Source organism: Myxocyprinus asiaticus, chromosome 32 (assembly GCF_019703515.2).
Source record: "Myxocyprinus asiaticus isolate MX2 ecotype Aquarium Trade chromosome 32, UBuf_Myxa_2, whole genome shotgun sequence".
Taxonomy (NCBI): Eukaryota; Metazoa; Chordata; class Actinopteri; order Cypriniformes; family Catostomidae; genus Myxocyprinus; species Myxocyprinus asiaticus.
The window spans coordinates 8474496-8497098 of record NC_059375.1 but is presented as its reverse complement, the minus strand read 5'-3'; the positions used below and the strand labels follow the sequence as shown (position 1 = coordinate 8497098).

General features: G+C 34.9%; 1 protein-coding gene across 1 annotated transcript in view; it reads left to right on the top strand.

The window, feature by feature from the left end:
• Nucleotides 1–12847: 12847 nt before the first annotated feature.
• LOC127423363 (AT-rich interactive domain-containing protein 5B-like) overlaps nt 12848–22603 on the top strand; it is a 177402-nt gene continuing 167646 nt past the window's right edge. Inside the window, exons 1-2 of the mRNA XM_051667609.1 lie at nt 12848–12912; nt 13207–13461. Coding sequence (XP_051523569.1) covers nt 12892–12912; nt 13207–13461 — 276 coding nt within the window. The 5' untranslated portion in view covers nt 12848–12891. The remainder of the gene's footprint in view (nt 12913–13206; nt 13462–22603) is intronic.

Here is a 22603-nt window from a genome sequence, read left to right as displayed (position 1 = left end):
CCCCAGATTCAGGCCGGGGCCTGACTAACACCCCATCTCTGGAGGGGAGACGCTGCCTATTCTGTCAGCCGGTGGTCCTGCGAACCTGGGGGAGAGATGAGGGGAGGTGTGGGGAGAGGGAAAGGGCGAGTGGAGACGCACAGAGTGAGAGAGAGAGGAGAGAGAGAAGAACTTGCTCGCCAGCTCCCGGAAGCACCGTCGCCCGGTCCTCAACCGCTCCTCCGCCCTCTGGCGGACACCAGCTCGCTCCTCCCCTGGCGGATGGCAGCGAGTCCTCCAGCCTCTGGCGAATGGACCCCTCCGTCCCCAGGCAGACGGCCGCAGCTTCTCCCCTGGCGGATGGCAGCGGCGAGGACTCCATGACAGCATGTCCCTCCTCCCTCCCAGGTTTCGGCACCACTGTATCCGTATAAGGATGGGCAAGGAGGAGGCGGGAACCAGCTGAACAGTAAATGTAATGTTTTAATGTCAAACTCAGCTTAAAACCAAATTAAGCAAACATGCAGCGTGGCCACGTGCGTCTCTTTCTCTCTCGAACTGGCATCTTCTTAATTAAGTGTTATTTTATGTGTTTTTGTGAAAGATGAATATAAAGGGAAATACTTGTTAGTGTTTAATGTTTTGTTATGTTGAGATTTAGCAGAGTTTCTGTTATGTTGGAGTTTTGAGGGTTACCATTATGAGGAAGAGAGGAGCTTGAGCTAACGGTGAGGACAGGCAGATCAGTTAGATGTCGCACACGAAATTGATTGCTTGCTATATTGAGCAAATGCCATGTTAACCATAGCATAGTTACTAAACTTCATTCTATAGTGCTTCCAATCAACATGTATTTAGCATACTAACATTCACTTTCACTAGTTAGTACATAAAGAAACATAAAAGATTTATTTGAGTTACAATGACATGTCTAATTTTTTTGGGTTCACCCAATTCATCTAGGTTCTTTCTTCTTCTACAAAGTATTTATGTTGAGATTCCATAGTAATTTTAAGTTAAGACCAATTTCAAACATGTGGAACCACTGTCCACGATTGAATCAAGTTCAGCCAAAGAGCTTATTTTTTTTTTTTTTTTTTTTTTTTTGCATGTTGTTATAACCACATATGAATGATTTATAATTAATTTTTATGTGAATTATTAGTCATTAATTAACCTCTTTATAAACCCTTGACAAATGGAACATTAATATAAAGTGTTAGCAAACCTACAAATATATCCATGTAATGCTTAATAAAAATGTAGTTAGTGCATATGTTGTGTTGTGTAGTCTTGTGATCAGCATAACGATCAGTCCTAAAATAGCTGTCGGCAGAGACTCGGGAGAGCAGTTTGAAGCCTTTTCATGCATGTTGTGAAATCATTGACTTTGTATGTAAGTGGGTGTTTTTTCATGTCAAAACTCAGAGATGATAATGAGAAATATTTGCCTTTATCCAAACTGGTATTAGAAGCACCTCAAACAGGTTAGGAGAGACTGGCATGAAACACAATAGGTGAGGACAGTATACTGTAATTGAATGTGAAATTTTACACCACCTTTATAAGTCCCAGCTAGTTTCTCTGCCTTCTCAAGGCTGCCACATTTTGTTTCATCCATTTTGGATGTGACAATGTTAAGGTTCATCCTTTGCAAAGCAGCTTTTTGCCATTTGACAGATGAAATATGTTGTATAACAGGCTGAATAATGCATTTTTAATATTGCTCCTTAAAGTACACAAACTCCATTGTAATGAGTTGCATTATTATATGCAGGCATGTTAATAATGCAGAAGCCCCAGTATTATTTGAACTGTATGGTATTCAAGAACAGGATAACGTTCAATCATTCACAGCCATATCTTAAAAAATAAAACAACGTCCTCAATTAGTTCCCTTTCAAAGCCTGGTGCCTTTATGCAGTAACACAGTAAAATCCATTATGTGCCTGGATGATAGAAAGCAAATGCTGCCGGAGGAACAGACATGAATATTGATCTAATATTATCAGCCCCGTGTCATATTCCCCAAGGCTCAAATTGATGCTGGCCAGCAAACAGATTAGTTTGACTCATGCAGTGAGCCAAGGTGATCACAGGGGGCACTGATCTACTGGAACTATTAGTACTTTGCTGAGTTGGTTTTATGAAACAGTCCATTAAAAAATACAAACTCTGCCATCATGACTGTGATGGAAGACAAAAAAGTTATTTAGCAGAATATTTAGTACCAGAAAAGTGTGGTTTAAATGGTCAGTAAGGCTCTTCTGAAGCCATTCGATTGCTTTGTGTGAGAAATAGACTGAAATTTAAGTCATGATTAACTGAAAATCTTCCCTTTCACTATATCTTTAAAATCTCATTTGATTTTCCACATTTAAATATGTTTTTTAAAAGATACATAATGCCACATTTTGACACCAATGGTGCCAAACAACATTGGTTTTTAAGTGTCTTACGTCTAATCATGATGCAACAACTTTGAATGTTTTGAATTGAACGCAAGTGTGATATAGATTTGAGAGCTAAGGTGAAGGGAAAGATTTTCTATGAATAACAGCAAAAATCTGGGTTTGTTCTACACACAATGATATCGTATCGGCTTCAAATGACTATCACAGGCCCTTTCGACATTTAATTTGTGTGCATTTCATGTGCAGGATATGAATTATTAATTTCTACAATTCAATTTTTACTAGTTAATATGGTAATTCTTGATATCAGCAATGGAATTACTATGTTTACATGTTTACTAAATGTTCATTTCAGATATCTATAATGTGATAATAACTATTAAAAAAAAGTATTTTAAGATATTTTTAATAGCTTTCAATTTATTGATATCTGAAATCCATTTTCAGATATCTGCAATTAACATTGCCACTGGGGAAAATAAAATTCCAGATATAAAAAATGAGCATTTTTACTAGTTGTAATTTAATTATTGATATCAAAAATGCTTATTTTTACTAGTAGGTAGTATGAAATTAACTATACATATCTGCAATTACATTTTAAACAGGAGTGAAAGGCAGATCATTGTGAAATTCTACTAGTGAAAATGCAGTTACAGATATCAAAAATTACGTATTTTACTAATTGAAATTCCATTTTTGATGTTAAGAATGGGTGTTTCCACAAGTAATGACGTAATTTTTTTTTATCAATTATTACTGTTTTTACTAGGGCTGTCAAAAATTTTAATCGAATTAATTACATGGTATGCCGATTAATTAATCAAATTAATAATTAACAGAAATGTTTGCTTAGAAAGCCCTTCAAATAACAATAATTCAATATATAATCATTAAATAATTATTAATAGTTATATTTAAATTATAAATTATATATATATATATATATATATATATATATATATATATATATATAATAATAAAAAAATTATAATACAGATAATTAAAATGCATTACATTATTTTGGCACACAAGTAAAGCATTAAAAAGGATGATACAAAAATGTGGCTTTAGAATGCAATATATTGTTTATTTCCATATTATTGAACATAAGCCTATCAATGGCCTACAGTTCACAGCAATTCATTTTGCAACTGAATTCGTCAATCAGTCTGAGATTTATTATAAGGGCATGTTTAAGGACATGTCAATGTACACCTGCGTCAGACAAATGCTTTTGGACCGTCTCTGATGCGTCACATCTTAAACGTACCGTTTTTAGGTTGCTGTGTCAAGTTAAACAAAGTTTGAGAAACACGTCTTCAGATCCCTGCGTTCGGATTTAAGCTCCATCGAGCTTTGTTTGTATGCAAGAACGTGTTCTCATCTTGTGTTATCTGCTCTCTGTAAGTGTGGTTTGTTCTCTGTACAAGCTGCACGTTGCCTGTACAGCGAGTTTCGCTTAATGCCCCCTGGAGAAAACAGGTGGTACTCCATGCTTGAACAGCTCAGATATAAGGAATATTCCTTATTACAGTCTGGGGACATGATTAATTGCATACATTTCGCACCGAATTAACGCGTTAAATCAACAGCCCTAGTTTTTACTAGTGCAAACATTATTAATTATACTGTACAAAAAATGGCATTTTCACTAGTAGTAATTCCATTGTTAATATTGAGGATTTGCAGCTTAACTCATGAAAATCAATAAATAATATCCTGCATATGGTTACACATCAAACAGGCTTGTGATAAAATGACGTGGAATATAATGCATGAGTCGCACTGTATGGAATTTTGTGGTGCTTTTTTCAAAAATTTTTAATTTTACCTTTTTTTTTGTATTTATTGTATGGAAAGGAGCAGCATGAACATTGTTCTACACATCTCCTTTTTTTGTTCCATTTTAAAAAAAAATCATACTGGTTTGGAACTCGACTAAATGACGACAAACATGTTTGTGTGAACTCCCTCCTTTAATGTTTTTTTAACTTATTGGTATGCTTCTTTAGTGCTGTTTCCAAAGAATTACCCCTGTCTAATATTTGTGCTATTAAACAATAGTGCATTTTAATCTTCCCAAGCAAAACCAGAAAGGTGCAAACCTCAAGAGCATATCTATCCTATGCAAAATATGTTGTCTTTTCACCAATGTAGTTGCCTTTGGCCTAGCAATTGTACACTACTCTTTCACAATCCCCAGTTTCCCAAGTTAAATGACTCATATAGTAACTGTTTTAATTTGTTGCCATGGTGAAATCCTCTCTAGACCACAACATACACAGACTGATCTCTGCAATACAAAAGACATAATCAGAAAGTGGTAAAGGATTTGGCAATGACACAATTAAAATAATAGACATAAACATCTGAAAATGAGAAGGCCACAGAGCTTTTCTGAGAATCCCCCTTGTTGTTCTGCAAATTAAAGCCATTCATTCTTGTGTTAATGATAGCCCTTTGTCAAGCTGAGCTGATGACTATTAGTTTTCACAGTATTGCACCATTAACAGCAGTTTTTATGCTGTACTTATGTATGTTTGGATTTGCCAGTTGGGTTCACACATTTGCTCTTCAACAAAGGTGTTCTTTTCAAGCATTAGTCACAAGCGATGGTTTCTATGAAACGCGCAAATCAAATTATTTTTGAGTGCATACGCAATCACTGTTTGTGATATCCTCTGGGAGATATCGTTGCGGTTGCCTGACAAAAGACGCAGTGTAAAAGGAGCATGTGTTTTCCATCTTTATTGTAGAATGCAGCACTTCCATCTAGCACAATACACCATCCATCAAATGCCCATGATGTGATGTATCATCTGAAATTAATTAAGAGTTTCAGGGCTCAAACATTGCAGATCTACTGATAGGAATAGTTCACAGAAAAATAAAAATCAGCATTTACTTACCTTCTTGTCATTCCAAACCTGTATAACTTTCTTTCTTCTGTGGAACAACATAGAAATTGTTTTGAAAAATATCCTGGTTGCTCTTTTTCATAGAAGATTCACATAATGACATGGTTGCTACAGCAATTGGATTTTCCATGTCACATTTGCTTTTTATGACACTATCGGTTAAATTTAAGTTTAAAGTTTAGATAACACTCTCATGGAGAAATCGTACAGGGGTGTGTTTCCCATACAACTACATAACTCACTGCTTAACCACCATAGTATGATGCATCATTGGAGAAATGAACTAGCTAGTGACGACTGTTTCCCGAAACCGTAGTAACTATGTTGCACATCCATCGTTCGAACCACACTGGTTCAATGATATTTATAGCTGTCGTTAATGACGTTAAGCAGGGGGTGGAGTAATAACTTCTGAGGATGTCAAATTATAATTGCTCATTTACACGTACTTCAGAAAGCTGTTTAATGCGCAAAAGCTGCTGAAGACGTGTGTCAGCCTTTAAATCCTTACACGACTGCATTTGCATCTACGTGATGTTTCAGAACGGTGCTTTCTGCAAAACACCAGGATAAGCAGTTTCCTTAAGTGCATGTAAATGTGGTCAAAGTCTTGATGGAATGAAAGATATATATGGAATAAAAGATGTTCACACAGCAAACAAACAAGGAACTATGCTTCAAACCACAGGTGGAAAGCTGTAGTTCCAACAACACAACTTTGCGATGCAGTTTGCGAATGTTCATTGGAACTACGATTTCGGGAAACACCAAATCGTTGAACTATGTTGGTAACGATGGAACTTGCAACCATAGGTGGCTAACAATGCTTTTGGGAAATGCACCCCAGATTTGTATGAGTTGGCTACGAGTTGGCTTAATCGTATGAAATTCGACTTTTGCAACAGCCAATCAGGTGACTCTCCCTCGTCTCCTTCTAAAACGTGACACTTACTTTCTTCAGTCATACAAAACATACTCTTTACGCTTTAAATCATCCTTACAGACTCAACTCTATGGTTAGGTTTAGATATGGGGTTTGGGTTAGGGCATAAAATTAATAAGCATGTACATAATGTCTTAAACGCGAAACTTTTGCTTACCTCCGCAATACACAAGCGGGTATTTTCACATCTAGAATTCGTCTAGAATTCATACGAACGAACTTGTGCAATGTCATACGACTTAGCCAGCTTGTGCATGTACGTGTAGTCTTTAATGATGTCTCTTTTGTTTATTTTGTTGTGACTCTGGATATTTTATAGATAAAATATGAATTTTTAAATGCATCTATTCTTCCACTATAAAGTCTTCAGACATATTTGTAAGGTCTGTTCTCTGGTTTGTGTGCTGCTGTGTTGTATTTTCTGTTGTTAATATCGCTGGTGGTCCTGTTGAAGCCAAACAAAATGAATTTTCGCTTGAGCGCCCCATCTCGTGCGTACTGCGTAACTACTGTTGCTGTCATGCAAAGAGCTCTAAAGCTCGCGTGCAGACTCATGAATGCGCACATTTTTACTAATTAATACAATAGATTTCGGTTTGTTTTGCAACAAACCTTATCGGATGCTTTCATAACAATCATGAGTCTCTTGGAATATTATATTAGACTTCTGAATTATACTTTTGTGTCCTTTTGAAGCTTGAAGATGTGGTCACCATAAACTGCCATTGTATGACATCACTGAGAACAACAGTTATTCACAATTTCTCCCTTTGTGTTAAGAAAAATAAAGAAAGTCATATGGGGTTATAACAACACAGGGGTGAGTAAACAATGACTGAATTTTCATTTTTGGGTGAATTAATCCTTTAATAACATTTATTTAACATTAGTTACCTATGACAATGTACTTTAATGTAAAGTGGACACATATGAAGCATTTATAAAGGAGTTGCCAACATGAGGAGCTTATGTACACAAATCAGCATATTTATGATATGTGGTGTGAAGACCTGAAAAGTGTTTTTGTAGAGGACTTTAGGTAACTAGGACTAGGTAAGTTATGGCAATACTCAGAGTAGCACCGTTCTTTTGACATCAATGTGAGAAGAAAAGTGACAACACAAGTGAGTCAAAACATTACAGGAATTAATATAAATACAAAGCTGACTATAGCAAATTGACATGATCTAGAGGCCTCATTTCAATCTCACTGTAATAATCTATTTTAAATCATGAATTTTATGTTTTTGATTTATATAAGTATGAATAAGTGAATGAAATACTAGTTAAAATGCTCATTATTTGGCAGCTATTGCATGAATGTCTTGAAAGATTTCATGTTGTTATAACCGCATATTAATGATTTATAATGCATTTGTAAATGATTTTTAGTCATTGACGAACCCCTTTATAAACACTTAACAAAGGGAACATAGATGTATAATGTTACCAGCAAATGTTTCAATTAATTTTCTTCAATAACATAATAATGCATTATCATCCTGTACTGTACAAAACTCTAAATATGTAACAAATGTTCAGTCTTACCCCCTATCTATGCATGTTGAGAGATAGGCTCATCTCTGCCCTGCTTGAAGGGAGTGCAGTGTGTAATTCCTTCCACATGCAGCAGTGTGGAGCTTGTAGAAATTTGTCATTAATTGAAATGTTATCTCTAAATGGAGAGAGAGGGGGAAAAAAGTGCCTACGTCATGTTTGCTACCCGCCCTGCAAATTGGAGTGAGGTGAACAGCATTTCAATGCCTCGGAGCGATCCTCGGAAATTACTCTACTTCTAATTCAAAACAGGTTCTGAAACCAAAGAGGATAATGTATAATTACAGACAATTTAGTATAGAAGAACACTAGTGCATTTGGAGTGAATGAATGGCATGGCGTCTAACTTGTCAGTTGTATTTAAATGGACTTTGGATGGATTAAAAATAATGTACATTGTGTTGCATTGTTCTGAAAACAAATATGGAGATTAATGAAGTGGTGAAGAGCACATAGTCATGCAAAAATCTATTGACAGGCAAAGCAGCACATTGAATCTCATGGTGCGAGAGAGAGAGAGAGAGCGAGAGAGAGAGAGAGAGAGAGAGAGAGAGAGAGAGAGAGAGAGAGAGAGAGAGAGAGAATTACATTTTTCCACAAGCTTTCAAACTGCAAATGTTCCTTGCAGCTCTAAGAGAAAGATTAGGCTATCAATCTGCTATACTCATACTGTCAGCAAGCACAATAAATCTATGCCGCAAAGCAGATACTGAAACGCACAATCTTTGAGGCAAATAATTTTTAACATATTCATCATCATCGTTTATTACACAACTGACTGGCAGAGCAATCAGGAAGGTGAACAATATTTTAGAGCTACTTATAAGTATGGTGAAATCACTATACAAGATGGTTAACAGCCAAGAAAAGCAGAGCCTGGACCAAAATAACAAATGGGCACATAACAGACAACATAAGATAATATCTTTGAGCTTAAAAGGAACTTGATTAAAACGTTTTTACTTTTCTTTCATTTCATGGGGGGAAAAAGATGCATTGAAAGTCAATGGTGACTCATGCTAACATTCAGACTGATTAAATGACGACACAATTTTCAATTTTGGGCAAACTATTATTGAATTTTGAAGTCTGTATTGGCCATGTTGTTGTCTGTTATAATGCCTTCCTCAACCCTTATCCTGTTGATTTTATCTGATTGGAATTTGTGTTTGTCCAGAGGCAGTCTTCACCTCTCATGTCAAAGTGTGTCACAGTGCAGTAGGATGATTGATAGTGTGCTTGAATGCACTTGCTTTTACCGCTCAATGTCTCAAATAAAGAAGTTTGATCATAGGCTGACATGGCAACTACAGCACCCTCCTCCTCCAATCACAAGGACAGTCACATACTATCACACTGTACTACAATAAAACCTGCAGAGTACGATGATTTACAGTATATTGGCAGATGACCAATTTCTTGTTCATTCTAATCTGAAAGAATTAGGCTAATTGTAAAACGTAATAATAATGTAAATGAAAAATTAGCAAATTTCATAACACTATTTAATATTCCAAGTCATACATTAATATATCACTTTATAAAATGTAAAATAATTAATATTTTTTTATTATTATTATTTATTCACATTTTAATGTACTCATTGCTATTAATTGCTTATGAAAGGTATTATAAAGTGTTATAAAGTAGTTATTTCTTATCCTCTCTCAGACATAAGTGTAGAATGACTTATATCATCCAGGTGGATGCTGCACACTGGTGGTGGTTGAGGAGAGTCCCCTGTTCACTGTGTAAAGCACTCTGAGAGCAGTGTCAGAAAAGTGCTATATAAATGTAACATTCATTCATATTGGCTGATGACCAATATCTTGTTAAATCTAATTTACAAGATTTTGGCCTCTGCTAACACTTTATAATAACTTTAATAAACCTCAATGAGTCAATGTTATCGCACTATAAAATATTTCAGGTAATTATATTAACATATCACTATATAATATTAATGATCAACAGGTAAAAAGTTTATTTTGATTTACATATATTCACATTTGAATCTACATCCTACTGATGATGTTAATCCTTGTGCGACCTTCTGGACATTTTTGTCTTTTTCATTTTTGTTTTTTCGATCATTTTGGCTATTAATGCCAACTACATACATTTTGCCAAAGGTGTGTATTTTTGGCGGAATTTTTATATTTCAACCTCAGTTCCTATAATACATCTATAATACACTGCGTACACAAAATAGTTACACTCAGGACCTTAAGGACAAAAATGTCCACATTGAACCTCATTAAAACTGCAATATTTGATCCCAGTGCCATTAAAGCATAAAATCATGAATTCTATGATATTATGCTTTCATTCCGGAGCCCTGGCTTCAAAATTTAAATTTTTTATATTTTCCACCAGATGATGCCATTTTTCTCATGTTTAGCCTATGGAGCAAATACATGCTTTTTTCCTATTTTCTGTTTGCTGTATTATAGAGCACTACAGGCCAATTGAATAAATGATGCAGCTAAAATTGTGTGGGTGTGTTGGTATGGATGTCTGTGTGTTTTGTATGTGTGTATTGAGAAATTGTGTGTGTATGTATGTGTAAAAAACAACAGTGGCATTATATAAACAAACTGGAATTTAAAGGGTTAAAATCCTGAAAATGAAGGAATATTTGGTAGTTATGATCAGGACTGATGTTGGTTAAAAAACTGCAGTCAGTAAAAGTGGAAAATAATATTAATATATAATATTTTTACGGCAGTTTTTTGACGTGGACATTTTTGTCCTCTAAGTTCCTGAGTGTGTGTGTTTTTTTTTTTTTTGTTTTTTTAAATCTGACACTGTAAAAAAAATAAATAAATAATGCATCAAAATCAATGTTGTTGCTAATCATTAACATATCCCAGACTGTGATAATCCCCCCCCCCCAAAAAAGAAATACAATAAAAAATTCCCCTTAGCATTATTAAAAATAATGAAAATAATTCATTTATTTATTTATTTTTTTTTTCATAAAAAACAACAGTGGCATTATATAAAGAAACGGGCATTTAAAGGGTTAAAATCCTGAAAATTAATGAATATTTGGTAGTTATGATCAGGACTGAAAGTCCTGAAAAAACTACAAAAACTAATTGAAAGTGGAAAATAATATTAATATATAATATTATTATGGATTATCTGCATTTTTTGGTTGCAGATATTTTTGTCCTCTAAGGACCTCTGAGTAACTTTTTTTATTGACGCACAAGGGTTAAAAATTATATTATTGCTACTGATAGCTTCTCAAATTAATATAAACAGGTCACGATTTTTTTTTTTATCTTATTCTGTTTTACAGATTTACAAGATTTAGGTCACTGCTAACAGTTTATAATAATATTTATTAATAAATAACCCAATGATTGAGCAAATATTATTCATGCTAACAGATGCCTGGAACTTCACATATATTCGTGTAAGAATATTCATATATAAACGTATGGAATTTACATGAAATTCTGATATGTTACATATTATATTGTTTCAGTTGTTTCAGAGTTGTTCTTAATGTATTTCAATCTAATTTTGGAGGAATTTTTATCCTTTCATAAAAATGAGAAACAAATCATTTTTGTTTGATCAATAATTGTTTTCATAAATTCATGCCACCAAAATGTATCTCCCCCCAATTCTTTTCCATCAATTTCATTTGACGAATAGCCCCGCCCCCAAAGCCAAAAATCGTCTTATGATTCACATTTACTAAATGACATTTAAGTCTGGTCGGCTTATTTTGGTTAAGCTGTTATATGAAGCATGAATACGATCATATCCATAATCATCAGCTGCACCTCGTGACTGGAGATAAAACATTGCATAAGACAAAAAAATAGCTGACGTAAATGTTACATCCAGTAATTTAGGCCATATGCTATAACTTTTTATACATTCCCAAATAAAGAAAATAATTACAAGTACAAAACCTCATTTGCATATCAAGGCTATATGGCTTTAAATATGCGGGATCCATAAATGTTTACAAATATTTATCTGTTCTCAGATTTAGTACGTATCCGACTTAAATGTGTTATATTCTAACTTAAAACCTACATCGCGACTTCAGTTCCCGATAAAACAAAAAACAAAACAATAAATGCCGCTGTATTTTCATCTACATATTCACATTAGCACAAATATGAGCTCCATCAAGATTCTGGTCGCTTTGTAAGACTCAATTTCAAACAGCTTATACAAAACGCACCTCTTACACAGTCATTTATAAGTCTGTAGTACACGAAGAGGTTGTAATATTGCATTTAAACACGATTAATACTAAGGATCGCATTAACATCATAATGGCCATGATGGCAAGAGTTCAAAAGACGTTTCAATGTTTCCATTTGACGCGCGTGATACATTTCAACAGCGTTTGCGATAATAAAAGGCGCTTCGGGACCTATTGTTACAATTCCTTATTATATTTCGCCATGTCCGGACTCGTTAACACAATCTACCCACATGTTAATGTTAATACGTTGCAGTATTGGTGTTATGAATATTACATGAAATGACTGTTTCACATTAAATGCGTTCTTGAAATAAGAGGAAGAATCTCTGCAGGAAATGTTTCCTTATACACACACACAAACCTCCTCTCCATAGGTCCTGATCGACACATACATTCCTCTTGTTACATATTATCATAAAATAGCCACATGTTTTATATTCGCAAAATAATGCAATATACACTTAATGCATACATTTCGAGTGCTTTCTTAATCATTGTCAATTTTAGTCGAAATATACATTGCGAGTTTTTAAAATGCTTTCGAAGGACTTTCGGACCATATAAACGCGAACCTCAATTCCGATTTACGAATTTAATACGAACACGCTGCGCTAAAAATGTAACGAAATGATCGTAATTGAAATAATATACGTTGTAAAAATATTAGACATCAATTGCCGACATTTTAGGTGCGGTAATTTCGCAGCGTGTCGATTTCATATTGAAGGTCGTCGCGTTGCTGAGCGCGCTGATATTTGGTCCTTCCAGGACCTTCGGTGATCCATTCAAGCCAACAAGTTTGGAGAGAATGTTTGAGTTTAATCAATTCAGAGCGACGAGATGGAGCCTAACTCACTCCTGGTAATATCATCTACTCCTTATACCTCATTTCGCTTTCATTTTAGCCTCCAATTCATTGATTACGCGCACATATGTGGCTATATGCTTTGATATAGAATCAATGGAGAAAACTTGACAACAAAAGTTAATATTTTATTGTTCATATTTATTAATAATGCGATTTATTATGCGACCAGCTGGTGTGCATTGCTCTGACCCTGTTGTATATGTAGGCTATGTGTTTGTGCATTTTGTAACAGCTCGGTGTGCTGAATGTGAATATGAAATTAATGCACTATATTTGTGTTTCCGCAGTGGGTAGGCTCACCTTGTGGTTTACACGGACCTTACATTTTTTACAAGGCGTTTAGATTTCACCATGAAGGCAAAGCGAGAATTTTGTCCCTGGGTGATTTTTTCTTGGTCAGATGTAAACCAGAGGATCCGATCTGCATAGCAGAAGTGCAGCTCTTATGGGAGGAAAGGACAACCAAGCAACTTTTATCCAGCTCCAAACTTTATTTTCTCCCAGAACACACTCCCCAGGGCAGAAATGTCACGCACGGAGAGGTAATTTGAAATGATTTGTGTTTCCTACTTTCTATGAAGGGCTCCGTCCCTTCGCGATGTGTTTCTCAAAGTATGGATGAAATATGAGCTGTACTGTATGTGGCTTTGCATTGCCTTCCACTCCGCTTTCTGTCCATAAGACATCTGATCGCCCTTTTCAGATCTAATGCGTGTAGACAAGATTACATTGCGGTTAATAATAGACATGCAGTGTTCTTAATTTCGCCTCGGCTCATTTGCACATTCGCGTTTAACGCATGCATTCAAAACAGAGTCTAATGGTGAGAATGATGCTTCATTGTGTGAAGTTGTCACATCAGTGTTTGTTTCATCTGATATACAATAGTGCGGAAACTGAGAAAGGCAAAAGCGATTTAAGCGCCTCATTGTGGCGTTGTGTGCATTCAGCTGATTGTTGAAATAGTGTTACCACTCATGTGATACATAGATCAAGCAAGTAAATAAATAAAGCGAAACATGTATGCATGAATGTGCCAAATAGAGCATAATGTTATTGATCAGCGTTAATGGTATATGGGTTATGCTTTGGAATATTTACGGTAGGCATTTTAAATGTGCGATATGTGAACTAATATTATATGCAGACGTTTCCGCCGTGCGCGCGGGGAATCAATAGGTATTGATTAAGAATGGCACGCTGATCAAGCGAGCAGCTTGGATGCCTTAAAGGGAACGAGTGACATTTATGAAGGTTATTATGTCAAAGTGCTGCAGCCTCATTGCACATTACATATAGGCTGAGATCTGTTTGCCTGAAAGAAAATTGTGTTCTTTCTGGGGATTTAACCCCTGGTGTACGAAAGCACGATGTGTTGTTCTTTTACATCACTGTGTTTATGTTACAGTGCATTAGCAATATGCTGCTAACTACTAGAGGCTCTAAATATGTAATTATTATGTGTAGCTGCATGTTAGTTTATGGTTATAACAATAGTAGGCTAATTAATTTTTATAACCAGTAAATGGTTTGACCGATATTCACAATTTTGTACTTAATTTATATTGTTTTTGTATTGTTTGTATAAACGACACAACTTTTAATGCCCCCCCCCCCCTTTAAAATATATATATAAATTTGCAACTGTTTATTTGTACACATATTGTTATTACTATGGTAATGAATTATAATAACTTCAGATAGAGAGAGATAATTTATTTGACTGATAGTGTTTACAGATATTCACGCTTTTGTACTTAATCGCTTATTGTTTCTTTAATAGCAGGTATACTGATAAATATCATCAATGGAAACATGGCTTTCACTGGTAAAATTATGTATTCATTAATGTATTGTTTGTATAAATGACTTTTAACCCCCCCCCCCCATTTATTTGCATATATATAATGGCAAAAATAACCATTATTATTATTATATTATTATTATTATTATTAATTATAATAATCTTTAATAATAACATATCTGTAGTGTAGAAACTATAATATAAAATGTCTCCATCCATTGTGCTATTTGCAATTGTTGTTGTGGCAAAAAAAGTGTCTTACGTGGAGCTGATTGTAATTACATATTGTTATTACTATAGTAATAAACAGGGACTAAAAATGAAAGGTTTTCATTTTGGTTCGATCTGAGCAAAAACTGTAATTTTTCGTTCCGGCTCAAAAGTTCTGCCGCCTCCTTTCCAAATGGTTACTGGTTAGAATAAAATATAAGAACGGTTAATAACATTATTTTTAAAACGTCAGTGCTCTGCGATAATGGGTGGGTGAAACGCCAATTGCAGTGTTGCCAGATCTCACATGAGAAGCAAGAAATCTGGTCTGGAAAAACAAGCTCAAAATAAGCCACTTGCCTCAAAATAAACAAAAAAATTACGATTTATCACAATAGGAATCGTAACAAGCATACAGTTAATTAACAGTTAAGTAAAATTTTAATTAAAGATCTGCTTCTGAGTCAAAACCCGGCAGCATCAAGTCTGTATTAATGCATCATATCTAACAATAATTCAGTGAAGACTTGGAAACAACTGAGAAAAGTACTTTTATATCTAATAATGTTTTACTTGTATCTGAAATAGCCATGCATGTATATGTAATAATTCTACATATTTGTTAAAAAGGTATTCATCCACAGAATACGGCATCCAAAATGGACAATTAGGCAAAGAAATGTGTGATGCAGCAGTTTCCTTCAGGATCAAAGCACATTTCATTTTTTTCAGGCAACATGAAATGGTTGTAGTTCCAAAAACTTACTGTGATAAACCTTTTGGCCTTTAGTTTCATGAAAAAATGATCAGAACCTTTGTTCCGGTTTTCGGTTACGTTCTGCTAAAAATTTCGTTCGTTTTCGTTTTTCGTTTTTGTTCCTTGAACCGTTTTAAGTCCCTGGTAATAAATTCTAATAACATCAAAAAGACAAATAATTTATTCGACTGATAATATTTACAGATATTGCCACTTTTGTTATTAATCGGTTATCAATTCTTAAATAGTGTGTTTACCTATAAGTACCGCCAAAAGTATCATATTTTTCCACAGTTAAAATAACATATTATTTAGTGTAATGTTTGTATAAATGGCGTAACTCTTAAAGTAACAGCATTTATTTGCGTAAATATAATGGCATAGATATCAATAACAACAATTGTTGTTATTATTATTATTATTACTGTTGTTAATGATAATAATTATAAACATTTTAGAAACATATCTGTTTTTTTCCATCCATTGTGCTCTTTGCAATAACAATTTTAACAAAGTGGCGTCTTATGTGGAGCTGATTGTAATTACGTATTGTTATTACTAGAGTAATTAATTATAATAACTTAAAATAGTTATATAATAGTATAATAGTAATAAATAATACATATAGCCAATGGAAAGATGGTTTTCACAGGTAAAATAACATATTATTTAATGTATTGTTTGCATAAATGACTTAACTTTTAATGTAACAACCCTCACCCCCCCCCCCCATTATTTTTATTATTATTGTTATTAACAATAATAATCTCTAATAATAATGTGTGATATCTGTAGTGTAGATGGTTTAATATAAGGTTTAAGGATTTGTGCCTTACCAGTTGTGTTGCAATTGCTACTTTAACAAAAAAGCACAGCTGCGCTCTTACATGGCTAATGTAACAAGGCCTGTACCTGTTTTATCTTGCACTGCTCTTGTAATCACCGATCCTGAATACAAAAAGACAATCTGCTGTGTGTTGAATCTCTACTGTCCTCCCCCCGCAGAGTGGAGGATCAAATAGCCTTTTCAAAATAATCAACAGGTCCTGTGTGAAGCCATGTCCAAATGTCAAGGTTACTTTGCTAAATCATTATCAATATTAGTGGAACCACAAACTGTTGTCCGCATCAACCTTGAAAACACAGTGTTTACACATTGTAACGAGGTGTTATTGAGGAAAAAAATTAGTCTTAATGCCCTGTTTGTTCAGTTGATCAGTGCTCTGTAGTCTCTCCAACGTGTCACCAGGCTCCCTCCCTTCCCCCACTCAGCAGCAATGCCAATTATTTGCTTTTCAAATTTAATACGCATTCATGACTGCTGATCTTGAAACTGCTTGGGAGATAGAATTACTAGCCAAGGACAATGCTTGATTCTAGGTATACATTACAGTTATGAGAATGTGGTGCAATATAAGGTTTTCAACTGGCTAGTTGTTCTAAAAGGAGGGAAAAACAATGTAAAATGTTACTTAACCTTTTAATTGTGCATAGATAAATTAATAGAGGCTTATTCACTTTTAAAAGGAAGAATAAAATGCTTCCCATATCTTTTTTTTCTGTTGTGCAGTTGTGCGTCCAATCAAATTCTTATGTATTGTTTTTAAAATTTTTTTTAGACAAATTCATCTATCACTTGGCAGAAGCTAACCAAGTTAGGCAGATGCCAGTATGGGCAGATTACATGACATGCCCTCATCTTCAAAAACCATGAATAAACTACCTTAAATGCAAGTTCTCTTGCAGCGAGGATAAACATGGTTTGTGTCGACTACAGTTTGTTTTGTAATGTAGATTTTTGGCTGCCAAGAGCAAGAAACCATCAAAATTCAACATTTAGAAACCAAAATTGTTGATTTACGTCGTGGTAATAATTTAGCATATTTTGGGGTATATTTAGTTCATGGTAATATTAATACATTTCAATATTTGATTGTGTGGCCATTTTGGTTTACTTTTATATGCTAAATAATTCTTTACTGTGTTGGGTCACCACTTGATGTCCAATATCAAATCTGGGCCTTGAAGCAAAACCAGTTGGGAACCACTGCAGCAGATTCTTTCAGTCTACTGCAATTTTTAGGACCACATACTATTGTTAGGAGTAATATCATAAACATACTAACATAGTAGCTATATTGAGTATGATGTGTACTTGTTTTACACATGTAGGTCTTAACAGGCATCGTGTGAAAAGACTGTGAAGAACGTATGGCACTCTTTTGCGCGTTCCCAGTGTAGTTGCTAAATGAGACATGCAGAATTTAAATAACAATGTGATTAAGTGTCAGCCCAAGCACCTGGAGTAATGTGAGCTGCTCAACTCCACAGCCTCAGATGCACTCAGCAGATTGTCCAATTAAATAACATTTGCATTTACAGCGAATAACCTGAGCGACCGCTGATAAAGTTAATCGACTATCAAAGAAACCGTCATGTATTTGCAGAGGTTGCACTTATGTTGTGTTAGAAACAGCTCACCCAACAAAGAAAATTCTGTCATTATTTACTCACTCTCATGTTGTTTTAAACCCTAATGCTGTTATGTTTTTCCATGGAACACTAAGGACAATTTGTGGAGAATCTTCTCCCCACTCTTTGCCACACAACATCTCATAGCGACCATGTCTGTTAAGTTCCGCAAAGGGCAAGTAAGCACCATAAAAGTAGTCCATACAATTTAAGTGTTGTATTCAAAGTCCTGTGAAACCGTATAATGGCCAAATGTGAGGAATAGGGCTGAAATGATTAGTCTATGTTATCGGCAACGTCAACAATAAAAAAATGTCAAAAAAAATGTTCGTTCTCGAATAGTCGTTTGATCTCATTTAACGTACAGGAACATGAGATCACATTAAACTCTAATGATGACGTGCCAGTTCAGCCCTGAATGAGGAGAGGAAGAATTACACAGCTCACAGTCCAGATGCACTCCAAACTTTCCAAACAGCTTCAGGTGATGTAGATCGCAAAGTATGAGGGAATTATAATGCAAAATTACAAAATAAGTAAATACAGAAGCACTCTCCTTGTGGAATAGGTGGAGCTGGAGCAAAACTTGTGTGTCGAGAGTCTTTAAAGGAAACACCCGCGTTACATCTTAAATGCAGTTATATTTAATGTGCTATAGCTTTATTAAAGTTCAAATAATATGGAAGCAGATCATGTAAATAACTACAAACTCCGAAACTGGCATTTCTCTGTGCGGTCAGCGCCAATCCTTTGAGTTGCGCAAATGTCCCAATCCAAGGTGGGAGAGATTGAAACTTGAATGTCATTTAGAGGTATTTTTAAAAGATGATTTTGTCCTCTTTATTGTTAGTAAGCACATTTAATACAACCTTTTAAGTTGGGGCACAAGCTGAATAATTGGTTAAGAGCTAATGATTAATCATTCTAATAATCGTTAGATTAATCGATTATCAAAATAATCGTTAGTTGCAGCCCTAGTGAGGAACAGACCAAAATGTAATCTTCCTCTCCATCTGAAATTTAAAATCTATTTCACAATCTATTTCTTCTATTTAATTAAATAATGGCACTTTTGAATATGTTGCACCAGGTTTGACAACACTGATGGCAAGCGGCATTGGTTCTTGCATGTAATGTGAACGATCGCGATGCAACATATTTAAAACAAGACAGCAAATTAGATTTGAGAGCTACCACATATGGGAAAATGATCACTTATCACGTCTTTTTTTGGTCTGTTCTGCACACAAAGCCATCATATCACTGCTTTAGAAGACTTGGAATATAGCATATAGTATGTCGTATGGACCACTTTTATCATTATTTTACTAGGGCTGTCAATCGATTACATTTTTTAATCAACAGAATTACATGACATGGTGATTAATAAATCAGTTTAAGTGCTAATAAACACATGGAACAGTATTTGCTGAGAAAGGCCCCAAATAAAGATAATTCAAAATAATTAGTGCATAAAAATTCAAATAATTATACATATAAAAATAGAATAATTCAGATAGGTATATATTGAATTATTGTGGCAGAAGAGGAAAGCATTGATTAGATGATACAAAAATTGGCTTTAGAAGTCAATATGTTGTTTGTTTTATTCCTATATCATTGAACATAAACCTATCATTGGCCTACAGTAAATAGCAATCCATATGGTAGGAAAATACATACTTTTATTACGGAATTGCAAAGGGGTTAGGTGGCATGATTAATTGTGCAATTTTTTTTACCATGTTATTTTATATGTAATTAATCACACTAAATTAACGTGTTAAATCAACAGACGTGTTTTTTACTTATCACAGTATCAATAAAAATTTTATGGAAAAGAGCTGTGGGAACATTCTTCAAAAATTCTCCTTTTGTGTTGCATAGAAAAATAAACAGAACATGGGTTTGGAACTACATGAGAGTGATTAAATAATAACAAAATGTACATTTTTTGGGTGAACTATTCCTTTAATCACACTATAACCAACATATTTCCTTCTTTCAGAAATATAATCTACGTTACGTAACATGTAAGGCTCTGAATGTATACTGTTCATTTTTGATCAACATTGTGTCTGAGGCTATTTGAAACATCAGCAAAGATAATGGACTTTTACATAACATGACACACAATGTGCTAATATTTAGCGAGTGTATATGCAAGCAAGAAGGTATGCAAGTATGATTATGTGATAAAAGAGGGCCACTCTGCAAATGCCTTTTTGTTTCTACACCCAGGTGATGTCATTTCCCCTCTGGCTGAGGTTAGTCATTCATTAGAAGGACAGCGGCGACTAAAACAGCAACAGGCCTGTGGTGATGTCGTTCTGGCAGCCGGCCGATAAAATTTAATACTTAGAGTTTGTGCCTAGAGAGGGCAACATAACACTCCTGTGAAGATGTGCCGTTTTTACTCTTTTGAAGTGACTGCTTCGGCCTTTGTCGGCCAGCAAATTCTTTGCTGTACAGACGTACTGTGTTCTATAAAACTTGAACACAGCTTTATGCAGATCTGCTTTTTTCTAACTATATTTCGCTTCCACTGCAAAAAATAAATAAATAATAAATAAATAAATATCTAAACATTACTAAAACAAGATACATTTACTTAAAAAAAAAATTAATACTATAATAGGATTTGTTTTCATAGAATACATGTTGAATACAATTTTTAGTTTTTTGTTATCATTTTGTTATATTTTTGCTTAAAGCAAGAAAAAAAGAAATAAAATTAATTCAGGGGCCTGGGTAGCTCAGTGGTAAAAGATGCTGGCTACCACCCCTGGAGTTCGCTATTTCGAATCCCAGGGCGTGCTGAGTGACTCCAGCCAGGTCTCCTAAGCAACCAAATTGGCCTGGTTGCTAGGGAGGGTAGAGTCACATGGGGTAACCTCCTCGTGGTTGCTATAATGTGGTTCGTTCTCTGTGGGGCGCGTGTTGAGTTGCGCATGAATGCTGCGGTGGATGGCGTGAATCCTCCACACGCGCTATGTCTCCGTGGCAACGCGCTCAACAAGCCACATGATAAGATGTGTGGGTTGACAGTCTCAGACGTGGAGGCAGCTGGGATTTGTCCTCCACCACCTGGATTGAGGTGAATCACTATGCGACCATGAGGACTTAAAAGCGCATTGGGAATTGGGCATTCCAAATTGGGTGAAAAAGGGGAAAAAGAAAAAGAAAATTAATTCAAAATATATTCTCTGAAAACAAATCTTAAAGGAATATTTTGGATTCAATACATGTTAAGCTCAATCGACAGCTTTTGTGACATAATGTTGATTACCACAAAAAATACTTTCAACCCGTCGCTCCTTTTCTTTATAAATAGCAGAAATCGAGGTTACAGTGAGGCACTTACAATAGAAGTGAATGGGGCCAATTTTTTTGAGGATTTAAAGGCAGAAATGTGAAGCTTGTAATATTATAAAAACACTTTCATTAATTCTTCTGTTAAGACTTGTGTATTATTTGAGCTTTAAAGTTGTTGAAATCGTAGTTGTTACAGTCGTTACATTGTCATGGCAACAAGTTTGTAAAATTGGCTATAACTTTACACAGAAAAGGTTAGAAAGCGATTTTATCACACTGAAATCATGTTTACATGCATATTGTTTACGCCTTGTGGCTATACTTTTGAAACAGTGAGTTTTTTAATGTTTATGGATTGGCCCCCATTCACTTCCATTGTACGTGCCTCACTATAACCCAGATTTGTGCCTTTTTTAAATAAAAGAATTGGCAAGTCAAAATAAATATTTGAGTTAATCCACATTATTCCACAAATGCTGTTGACTGAGCTTAACTTGTATTGAACCTGGAGTATAATTTTAATAACTTACACAATTTTGCTGCTCAAGTAAATGCATCTTGTTTTAAGGATGTTTACATCTTTTTACTGGTCAATGAGACAAAAATGGCTGATTAAGACAATGATTTTGCATTGTTGCCTTTCATCTTTTTAATCTGTTTAAAGCTTTAAACTGTTTTCCAGAAAGGCAAATACAGAACCAACCTCTACCAGAACCAAATGCTTCATTTGTGACTGTATTGCAGAGAAAATATGTGTCATTTTAAAGGGAGGACTTGTTTTGGCAAGAGCACATGACTGCTCTCGCAGTTTTTCAGTGTTTAATTGGACCCAGTTGTTCTAGAGTACCTTAGCTCATTATATCATTGTTTTAGTATGTGTGTGTGAGGGAGAGAGGACTGTAATGCTGTGTCGATGCTGGCAATACTCTTGAATAGCATTTATGTGACATAAGAGCTGAACTAAATGGGGTTGAAGCTTTATAAATAGATTCCATATCAGATTCCATCAAGCACTGTGCACTTTGTTTAACAGGCATAGTTTGCATATCCATATGTAACCTCCAGTACTGTTCATTTAAAAACCCTTGTCTATGGAAAGGTAATGACTATTTGTTCAGATATGCTT